General features: G+C 36.2%; 1 protein-coding gene across 3 annotated transcripts; it reads left to right on the forward strand.

The window, feature by feature from the left end:
* Positions 1-969: 969 nt before the first annotated feature.
* On the forward strand, positions 970-11,286 carry LOC129301224 (pentatricopeptide repeat-containing protein At5g01110-like). 3 transcript variants are annotated; one of them, XM_054939795.1, is made up of 6 exons: positions 970-1,103; positions 1,267-3,888; positions 3,984-4,085; positions 5,390-5,451; positions 7,364-7,857; positions 10,156-11,286. In XM_054939795.1, the coding sequence occupies exon 2, from the start codon at positions 1,578-1,580 to the stop codon at positions 3,825-3,827; it is 2,250 nt and encodes a 749-aa protein (XP_054795770.1). In that variant the 5' UTR covers positions 970-1,103; positions 1,267-1,577; the 3' UTR covers positions 3,828-3,888; positions 3,984-4,085; positions 5,390-5,451; positions 7,364-7,857; positions 10,156-11,286. The 3 variants fall into 3 exon arrangements, with proteins under 3 accessions (XP_054795770.1, XP_054795771.1, XP_054795772.1); XM_054939797.1 differs by lacking the exon at positions 970-1,103 and having other exon boundaries at positions 1,818-1,952; positions 2,024-3,888; XM_054939796.1 differs by lacking the exons at positions 7,364-7,857; positions 10,156-11,286 and having other exon boundaries at positions 5,390-5,906.
* Positions 11,287-11,507: the final 221 nt, after the last annotated feature.

Genomic DNA, 11,507 nt, shown 5'->3' on the forward strand with positions numbered 1-11,507 from the left:
GACTATTCTTATTAAAATTTTCATATTAGCATTAGTTTAACAAATAATCACAAACTAATATTGGTAATTGGCATGTTAATATTATTAATACTGTTTTGTGCTACGTCAATATTCTTATAAAAATGTATTGACTAAAGAAAATGCAGGAACTTAAAAAACTAAAAATAAAGTGCAAGAATCTACATTAAAATTCGAGTAAAATGCTGGGTTTAAATGTGGTGTTTTTCCATACATGCATACATACATACATACATATATGTATGACTGGGACATTTTCACTACCGTTTTTTGCCGTCGGGGTCAAACTTCAATTTGATAGAAAACAACGTTTCAAACACTTCTTGTTTTGATCTAGAAAATCAATTTTGATTTTTGTCAATTATAATTTATTAAGATTGGTTCCTTCTTGTTGTTTTTCGGTTACAAATGATAAATTAACTTCTACTTTCTATCATCTTTACTTCTAGCCAACATCTTTACATTTTTTTAATATTATAAAAAATATGTTTTGATTATTGTAAAAAAGAAAATTATTTATTTATCCAATACAAAATGTGTTTTTATTACGCATACGTTTCTTCTTATCAAAATTAATTCAGTCTAAATATAATTATAATTTGAGATAAGAAAGAGATTGCTGGCAAGAAGAATTTTTTTTTTCAATTTTGAATTTAATACAACATTTTATGAATTATGATCATGATTTTAACTTAAAATTATCGTAATCATCCTCATTCTTCGCCCGCCACTTCGGTTTTTTAAAATATACTCTCTCTATTAAAAAGATATAATTTGTTTTTATCTCTTAATTATTTAATTAATTATATTTAAATTGGTATTAATGTTTTATGTTTGTCCTCATTTAATAAAAATATAGGAAAATCATTTTTAGATTTCACATAAGCCATGTCCAATATTTGGACACCCATAACACACATGGGTCACACGTGAGAAGAGGTGGGGGCCCCCTCACATAAAAGTGGTTCCGCCACTGGCTTTTGCTATTCCTGCTTGATGTGTCGCCAATGGGAGTGGAGGCGCCAAACACTGCACAGAATGCTCCAACTGAAGTGACAGAGGAGAATATAGATGCCTTGCTTGAGGTGAGTTTCGCTGATCAGATACTTTCTCTTAGCCTTGCTTACGCCTTCTTCATTGTTAACAACCGATAATTCCTTTTCTTCATTGTTAAATCCCCATATATTATGAAACATGCTGATTCATCAGCAATGAATGTTACATTCTGAACTTTTATTTGTTTAACAGGCTGCACGATATGATGATGAATGATCTTGTGAGCCTAGCTTCTATTGGTGTTCCACTTGATTCCAAGGATTCACAAGGAAGAACAGTTCAGTAACTATTTCTGGTTGGTAGTTCCATTGGAGGATTAGGTAATCGCGGGAGTGCTTGCTAGAATGGGGATTAGGTAATCGCGGGAGTGGTTGAATTATTATGATAACTTTTGGCTCATCCCCGCGTGTTTCCATGGCGTTTGGCAAGTTTGCTTTCGCCTTCGTATTCTAATATTTTGCATCGTTCATCCTGGAGAAAGTAAGCTTGCCTAAGCTCTTCAAATGGCGAGACTACGCCTTTTGCTTCATAACCTTGCTGTCGATGTTGGCACAGCCTGCACAAAGCCTCGTACTTATGGCCAGCTCTTAGTTGCGCGTCGCTTCTGCTTTTTCTCCTCTTTTACGGACACTAGCTGTGGCCTCAGGTCTCCTCGAACCCACGAGACATTGGGAAATTTCAACGAAGAATCAGTTTCCTCAAGTTCTCTTTCTGATGCGTTTTTGGTGGAAAAAGTTTTCTTGAGTTTGAGGCAAGGGAATCTCAATTCACTGAGCAATCACCTTTTCCGTGCTTCAGACCCATCAATTGTGGTTGAAGTTCTTCATCGATGTCACGATAACTTGGTCCTGGGTCAGAAGTTTGTCAATATAATCATGGTAAATTGTCCAAATTTTAAGCACTCATCCCGCTCGTTGAGTGCAATGATTCACATTTTATTTCGTTGTAGGATGCTACCAGAAGCCCAGGCTTTGATTCTTAGAATGATAAGGAGGAGTGGCGCTTCACGTATTGAAATTGTCGAGTCCTTGCTTTCAACGTACGTCAATTGTGGTTCCAATTCTTTTGTTTTTGATTTGTTGATAAGGACTTTTGTTCAGGCGAGGAAATTAAGAGAAGGCTGTGAGGCATTTCGTTTGTTGAGAAGTAAGGGATTTTGTGTTTCTATAAATGCTTGTAATGCTCTTCTTGGTGCTCTTGTGAGGGTTGGTTGGATGGATTTGGCATGGAATATATATGAAGATATTTTGAGAAGTGGAACACAGATGAATGTATACACTCTAAATATTATGGTTAATGCTTTGTGCAAAGATTGCAGAATGGACCAAGTTAAAATTTTCTTGACGAACATGGAGGGTAAGGGGCTTTTTCCAGATTCTGTAACATACAATACTCTAATCAGTGCACACTGTCGTGAGGGGCTTGTAGAAGAGGCTTTTGAATTAATGAACTCGATGAAGCTTAGGGGGTTGAAACCTGGCCTTTTTACTTATAATGCTATTATCAATGGCTTATGTAAGAATGGAAACTATGTGAGAGCAAAGGAACTTTTTTATGAGATGTTGAGGATAGGATTGAACCCTGACACTGCCACTTTTAATACATTGCTTGTTGAAAGTTGTAAAAAGGATAATATTTCTGAAGCTGAAAAGATTTTTAAGGAAATGTCACAGCATGGAGTTGTTCCAGATTTATTTAGCTTTAGCACACTTATAGCGTGGTTCTCCAGGAATGGATACTCTGACCAGGCCTTGGCATATTTTGGGAAAATGAAGGATGCTGGGTTGGTTCCTGATACTGTTATATATACTATTCTTATAGATGGGTATTGCAAAAGTGGAAAAATGTCTGAGGCTTTGAAGATGCGAAATGAAATGGTAGAGCAGGGCTGTCTAATGGATGTGGTTGCATACAATGCTATACTGAATGGATTGTGTAGGGAAAATATGCTTGTTGATGCTGATGAGCTATATAATGAGATGGTGGAAAGGGGGATTTTTCCTGATTTCTTCACCCTCACCACAATCATTCATGGCTATTGTAAAAATGGAAACATGACAAGAGCGCTTAATTTATTTGAGACTATGACTCAAAGGAACTTAAAGCCTGATGTTGTGACATATAATACGTTGATGGATGGCTTCTGCAAAATGGGTGAAATGGAAAAAGCAAAGGAGTTGTGGTATGACATGATACACAGAGAAATTTTTCCTAACCATATATCATTTAGCATTTTGATAAATGGATACTGCAGCTTAGGTCTTGTTTCTGAAGCATTCAGGTTGTGGGATGAAATGGTAGAAAAAGGTATAAAACCGACCTTGGTTAATTGCAACACCATTATAAAGGGCTATTGTCGGTCTGGTGATGCATCAAAGGCAAGTGAGTTCTTGAACAAGATGATTTTGGAGGGAGTTTTACCTGACAGTATCACATACAATACTCTAATAAATGCTTTTCTAAGGGAAGAGAATTTGGACAAAGCTTTCATTTTCATTAATAGCATGGAAAAACAAGGTATACTACCTGATATTATCACATACAATGCAATTCTTAATGGATATTGCAGGCGAGGCAAAATACAAGAGGCTGAGATGGTCTTGCGTAAGATGATTGACAAAGGTGTCAATCCTGATAGATCAACATACACATCATTGATAAATGGGCATGTCTCTCAAAACAACCTGAAAGAGGCATTCCGCTTTCATGAAGAGATGCTGCAAAGAGGATTTATTCCAGATGACAAATTCTAAGATTTTTATGGTAGAAGCTATTTGGACATATTAGCATCTCGTTTTACATCCATATATGAAGGTTGGACATGTTCTCTTTGAGAATCATAGTTCCTAGGTCTTGATTTTGCAGGCTTGCAATGATTCACTTGCTCATGTAATTTTGTAATGTGTCAGGTCTAAAAGTGACCAGAGAATATTATCAAAGGAAGGAGAACGGGACTTTGACCAGAAAGGAGAATGGGATGCGGTGGTGGACTATCCTGTGGCATCATGAAGGTAAGGCCATTTCTAACTTAGTTATTGACAGCAAAATTTTGGTCGCACATGTGCAATGTTTTCCTTCTTGTAAGTTGTAGGGTGGGCTTTGGGTAATAATTGGAAGTAAACTAGTTGCCTAATTATTACTATCAAATTTATAAAAAAAGATGAATTCTGTGCACATCTAGAAACAGTCCTTTTGAATTCTGCCAGTGTAAAGAAAGAAGTTAGAAGACAAGAGGATTTGTAAATTAGGAAAGAAATCTGGGTAAGTAATTGAAAAAAATAAATGAAATCATATAGGAAGACTGATTATTTGGAGAGGAAAAAGAAATTCAGAGGATCAAATGAATTGAGAAATAACCTGTGAATTGGATCCTATTTCAATGGGAACTTGATGATTCAATCTGCCTGCACAGGAGTTACACCACACATTTTCAAGCTTAAATAAACCAAAACACATTAAGATTTATTTATTGACTTCTTTGTTTTAAATTGTTTGCCTTTAATGTTTCTATTTTTGACTTCAAATATTAAAGGATGATCGAGAATTTCAAATTTGGTGAAAGGTAAAAAAGAAAAGAATTGAATATTTGTTAGTAAATTGAATATTATGTAATTTATGGATATGATTCTCATTTGTTGGTTACAATTTTGTGGGCTAGTGTTTGTTTCCTTGCTCTTGCACCTCATGTCTTTGTGCCACTTGTGCTCCTTTGAGAACTATAATTTGTAAACTAGGATCATTTTATAACCATTATAGAGATGCAGCTTCAATGATGAAGTTCGCTTCTTTAATTGTTCTAACCAGGCATAGGGAAGCCAAGAGTTACATGCTGCTGTGCTCCTTGTAAACTTATAGAATTGGAGCCTGAAATCATATGAAACAGATGTATTATACAAGATACTGTTCTGGCATGTCAGCATGCTTTATATTTGTAACTTCCTTATCCATATAGACGTTTCATATCGCTTTATAAAATTGGAGCAAGTGTTAAGAGCATAAAATTGAAATGCTGAAGAGATGGAGGTTATGTTGCTGTGGTAAATATTAAAGCTAGCAGCTGGTGGTACCACAAAGCTTGTATGGAAATTGTTAATATCTTTGGAATAAGAATAAACATTTTGGGTTATACTAGAAACTTTGATTTTTCCAATTGAAAATCAATTAGCAGAAAAAGAATTATAGCATCACGTGGAAAAAAAGAAAATAATAGTTTCAGAGGACAAAATAAGAACAATTATTGGGAAAAAAAAAATGCTCATATTGGATGAACTTTTGCATGTGTTCCTGACTTTGCTTCCTTAATGTTTGAATTCAGCTCTTCACATGGTTGCTGCTAATGGACATCTTGACGTTGTAGACTACTTAATCAGCAGAGTGGTGAGAAATCTTTTTTCCCCCCCAACAAATATTTTTTCCTTTCTTTTGAAAGTTTTCGCTTGAAATAAGCCATTAATTAATTACTAAAGTTTGAGTGAAGGTTTCTAATGTACATAGTTCATTTATCCTGTTAACATGTCATCTTAGTGATCATTATCGTGTTCACGGGACAATCCCATGATGTCACATTATGCCATGTGTAGTTTCAACAGTGTTGATTAAGAAACATCAATGGCTGTTGCTGTTGACTTATATTCCATGTGTACTCAGTACTTTGTCCTTAGTTCATCTCCCAGACTTGTGCTTGTGATTTTGGATAAAGCATTTCATCGGATGTAAGAAATTTGTCCTTGGAAGAACTGTAAAGTTTGTGATATGAGGAGAGCTCTGATGTCAGAGGCTGAAAACTACTTGTTTATATTATTTTTACTTTTAAATGATAGTATTATTATTCACATCGCACCCTGCTTATCTTAAGCAATGTTATTTTAGTATGTAATCAAATAGGCCTGTCATTTAAAAACACTATCACCTTATCAGCCTATTATTCATTTATCTATTTAATGTAGTAAAATATCAAATGCTCAGCTGCCTTACTGTGGAGAATCTATCCCTTACTTATCTAAAGGTTTACCTATTTCAACATGTTTGCCACTTGGCTGCAGAGTTTATGTGGATAAGTTCTCAATATTGCTTGAAATATGATGCATACGATGGGAAAAATAACTATCTTATTATAGTGGGTAGGAATAAAAACCTCATTTTCCTTGCCCCATTGGAAACCAGATGTGCTGTGATGGAACTCTCTACTATATTAAGCTTAAAAACAAGCAAAACCAGAAAATAAACTGTAAATGTAACTAAAAATTACTATTGCTGAATAATAGAGTGGGATTACAAGCAAAATAAAGACCGAAACTACACTGAGATGGCAATTACAGAGCATGAAACAACATCAACTACACCCTCTGAGCAGCAGCACGAACACAAGCCTCTCACAAATACAAACTAAAGTAGAAAGATAAAATGATGAAGAAAAGATGATTTTCTCCACCCCTAATCTGGCATTCGAGAGATCAGAACTCTCCTCACTTGACCACAATTCTCCAAAAGAAGTCCTCCTCCCTCAGCACGAAGCTACATATTTAAAGGGTCAAAAGTAGTCATTACCCCTATTGACACTACTCATATCATAGGCTACACCTAACCTGACTTTTCTTTTATCATTTGAATCTTACAGTTATAAACCTTCAAATAAACCTCTTGACCATTGGTCTCAGTCTTCTCTAAGTTACCTCCCTTCCTAGATTGTCTAACGCAAGCCTTAGGAAATGACAAACAAATCTTTTGGGAATCACCAGCTCTATTATGCTGTAACCTATCATGTTTCAGTAATTTGCAGATCTACTTAGTTGTCCCTTTTGATCTGTATTGGCCGTGCAAGCTTGTCCAAAGTAAGGAAATAATTTCAATTTTGGAATTCGATTGAAGCTAGAGCAACCCCTGAGCAATGCATGCGGGTTTGAAACCTTTCTTTCAAATGGGAAAAAAGAGTTCGGAAGAGAAAAGGGGGACAAAGTGACTGAAAATTTACAAATTTAGCATGCACATTAACATAACTGGGTAATAGATTCTACTTTTATAATATATCATTTATTATAGTGACATTGACACTTTAGGTTATTACTGCCACTTCGATTCATACATGAGATTGTACTAGTACAAAATTATGTTGAATCAGTCAAAATGGAACCTCAAAAGAAGTTGACCCTAACCTATAAGCCTTTAGAATCCTCAATATCCATATCATTCATCCATGACCAGTGTTTTTGTGTAGATTGAATATTTATGCATTTTATGGATATGATTCTGATTTGTTAGTTACAATTCCAATGTACATGATTGCGGTCAGAGGTTCAAAGGCTTCTTGGATCTGGGATAGTATATTATGTGGACGAGAGTTTTTGAAAAATGACCTCTGATGGCAAATAAGGAGAGGAAATTATGTTCAAGTGTGGAAGGATCCGTGGATTCCTGGAGCTGATAAGTATTTATTGCAGAAAAAAGAAACTGTAGTGGATGAGTCTCTGCCAGTAACTACTCTAATACAGGACGGAAGATGGAATGTTCATGAAATTGGAGACTCTGTGGCACCAGGAATATTGAGATTAATTCTGCAAATTCCTATTTCTCCATCACGAAAGGTAGATCAACTTGTGTGGGCTGGTAATACTAATTGCATGTAATCGGTTCGAGCAGGATACAAAAGACTTGGGGACAGAACTGGAATGAGCTGTGGCTGGTACAGAGACATCATCACAGGTAGCTAACAGATTGCGGGCAACAATCTGGAAGTCAAAGGATTATCCCAAGGTCAAATTTTTTATTTGGAGAATTCTCTCTAAGGTGGAGCCTCAAGGTCGCAGATTGATTTTCTTTTGGTTAGGAACACAGATAGAAAACTTTGTAAAAATTGTAAGGTGATCCCTGGAGATGCTGTAACGACACAACATAGGGTCCTAGTCCTTGATGTGTGTATTATGAGTAAAATCCAAAAACGTCGACAAGTAGTAACACTAAAGATTAGGTGGTGGCAATTAAAAGGTGAGAAGCAAGATATTTTCAAGCGAAATCTTTTGGATAAAGGAATTTGGGATTCTCAGGGAAGTGCTAACATCATATGGGAGGATATGGCTAAAAAGATCCGGGAGGTTGCAAAAGTAGTTTTTGGGAGAATCGAAAGGTTCTGGTCCGAGAGATAAGGAGTCTTGGTGGTGGAATAATAGTGTACAGGACAATATCAAGTATAAGAAGAACTGTTTTAAAGCCATACATTTGTGTAACAATGAGGAAAATTGGGAGAGGTACCGTATGGCTAAGAAGGAAACTAAGAGAGCTGTGGGTGAAGCTCGTTCCAAAGCTTTTGAAGAATTTTATAAGAACCTTGAGACGAAGGAAGGAGAGCAAAATATTTATAAGATTGCCAAGAGTAGGGAAAGAAAATCAAGAGATCTAGAACAGGTAAGGTGTATTAAGGATGAAGAGGGAAGAATTTTAGTTACAGATGATGAAATTAAAAATAGATGGGAGACTTATTTTCTAAACTTTTCAATGATGGAGAGGATTCATCTAGTAACTTGGAGGATTTAGTAACTGGTGAAGGAGAACAAAATTTGTCATTCTATCGAAAAATACGTGATAAGGAGGTAAAGGAAGCTCTTAAGAAAATGGCAAATGGTAGAGCTAACGGACCTGATTGTATATCTATCGAAGCGTGGAAATGTTTAGGTGAAGAAGGGGTGAGATGGTTAACTAAGTTATTTAATGTGATTTTACGGTCCAAGAAAATGCCTGATGAGTGGAGGAGAAGTACATTAATTCCTATTTATAAAAATAAAGGAGATATTCAGAATTGTACTAACTATAGAGGGATTAAACTCATGAGCCACACAATGAAATTGTGAGAGAAAGTAATTGAGCACAGGTTGAGATTGGAGACAAGTATTTCTGAGAATCAATTTGGTTTTATGCCAGGTAGATCAACTACAGAGGCAATTTATCTACTAAGGGGATTAATGGAAAAGTATCGTTGTAAAGATAAAGATCTACACATGGTTTTTATTGATTTGGAAAAAGCTTATGACCGTATACCAAGAGAAGTGCTTTGGAAAGCGTTGGAAAAAAAGGGAGTACGGATTGCTTATATTAAAGCCATACAAGATATGTATGAGGGGGTAAAAACTAGTATAAGAACGCCTAGTGGTCAAACAAAGGATTTTCCTATAAAGATTGGACTACATCAGGGATCATCTCTGAGTCCTTATTTGTTCAACTTGATTTTAAATGTTTTGACGGAACATATTCAAGAGGAAATCCCGAAATGTATGCTCTTCGCGGATGATATAGTTCTTATAGCAGAGACAAGAGAAGAGGTTAATTGCAAACTTGAGTTATGGAGGAGGACATTGGAGTCGAAAGGTTTTCGTCTGAGTAGAAGTAAGACGGAATATTTATATTGTAAATTTGGTAAAGGACTATTCGAAAATAATTTGGAAGTGAAATTGGGAGATCAAATTATACCTCAAGTGGAAAAGTTTAGATATTTGGGAGCCATTATTCAAAATGATGGCGAAATCAGTGGAGATATTTCACATAGAATTCAAGCTGGGTGGTTTAATTGGAGAAAAGCTAAAGGAGTTATTTGTGACCGTAAGGTGCCTAATAAACTTAAAGGAAAGTTTTATCGTACTGCTATCAGACCGGCAATGTTATATAGTAGTGAATGCTGGGCTCTAACGGGACAGCAAGAGCATAAAATTGGAGTAGCAGAGATGAGAATGTTACGATGGATGTGCGGACATACACGTAAAGATAAAATTCGAAATGAGCACATACGTGAAAAAGTGAGGGTGGCACCTATTGAGGAAAAAATGGTAGAAAATCGGTTGAGATGGTTTGGGCATGTACAAAGAAGACCAAGGGAGGCACCAGTGAGAAGAGTGGAACATATAACTTTGAGTCCGATTAAGAGAGGTAGAGGAAGGCCTAAGAGAACACTCTTGGAAGTTGTTGAACGTGATCTCTTAATTAATAATATTTCTAAAAGCTTAATAAATGATAGAGCACAATGGCGTCTTGCAATCCATGTAGCCGACCCCACCTAGTGGGATAAAGGCTTGTTGTTGTTGGAGAATTCTCTCTAAGGCTGTTGCTATAAATGAAGGAATGAATAGGAGGAGATGTGGTCATAGTCCTGTTTGTCCTATATGCTTTAATGATGTTGAATCTGTTGAACATATGCTTTTTAACTTGTACTTGGGTAAAGGCAGCTTGGTTTGGTAGTCCACTAAGTATTCTTATTAACCCTGCTGCTATACAAAGTTTTATGAAGTGGTTTGAAGGGATGCTGTTTCTGGATATTGAGGATTTGGAGTATGTTATGGCGTATGTGACTTTTTTTTTTTTTTGGCTGGAATTTATGGAAAATGCGGTGTGATTTCATCTTCAATAATTTGCCTCTTGATCCTATGGAGATTATTGAAACAATCAACAGTATGATCAATGAATTTTGGAAAAATAATGGTCTGTTCCCTCCAGAATCTCTTAACAGACTGCCGGTCTCTGAAGTTGAATGGACTAAACCTCCCTTGGGTGAGATTAAAATTAAGTAAGATGCGGCCTTTCGTAAGTTCACTTCAGCTGCAGGTCTGGGCGTTTTGTGTAGGGATTCTATGGGCTGTTTTGTTCAAGGTTGGATGGATCGAATCTCAGAAAGCTCAAGATTCACGGCAGAAGAACTATTGAGTGTGAAGAAGGCGGTGGAATTAGCTGACTTTTTTTTTCCGGTTAAGGTTACCTTGGAGATGGATTGCGCCGTTCTCTATAGGGCTTTGACATCCAGAGAGTACCATTCGCGTGCATGGAAATGCCATCACATTCTAAAAGATTTGACTGAAATAACAGTCTGAGTTTTCTATCATTTTCTCTTGTTCCCAGGGATGGGAATCGTGCTGCTGATTCGATGGCTGCTCAGGCTTCAAGGGAGTTGCGACCATCAGGTCTGGTTTTGTTACCACCAACTCCTCCAGCTTCTCTTCTACTCAGGGATTCAGTTCATCAATTCTCGTCTGAATTAGTTCAGCAGAATGTAGTGACTGACAGGGAAGGAATTGGCTAACTTGTTTAAATATCTGGTTATGTTTTTCTGTTGCTGTTTTATGGTTTTTTTTTTTTTTAAGTACTTTCGTTTCAGTCTTTACTTCCTTGTACTGTTGAACCTTTGTTTTTGCTTTCATTAATGCAATTTGCATCCTCTTTACGGTCAAAAAAAGGTAGTGCGTGTTTCCTTGCTCATGCCTCTGTGCCACTTGTGCTCCTTTAACAATTATGATTTGTACGCTCGATCATTTTATTGCCATCATAGAGATGCTACTTCATTGATGAAGTCTAACGCTGGGCTTAAGTGCTTCCTTTCTTTTAAAAAATATAAAATATTTTTAATTAAATTTTACTCTCAATAAAATAATTAATTATTTTAAAACTAATACCATCTTTTA

The sequence above is a fragment of the Prosopis cineraria genome, unplaced genomic scaffold, assembly GCF_029017545.1.
Source record: "Prosopis cineraria cultivar Desert tree isolate PC_DT_omini unplaced genomic scaffold, ASM2901754v1 PC1967, whole genome shotgun sequence".
In the NCBI taxonomy this organism is placed as follows: Eukaryota; Viridiplantae; Streptophyta; class Magnoliopsida; order Fabales; family Fabaceae; genus Prosopis; species Prosopis cineraria.

Bases quoted from the DNA above. Each gene is read 5' to 3' on its own strand.
- LOC129301224 (XM_054939795.1), top strand. From the start codon at position 1,578: ATGGCGAGACTACGCCTTTTGCTTCATAACCTTGCTGTCGATGTTGGC.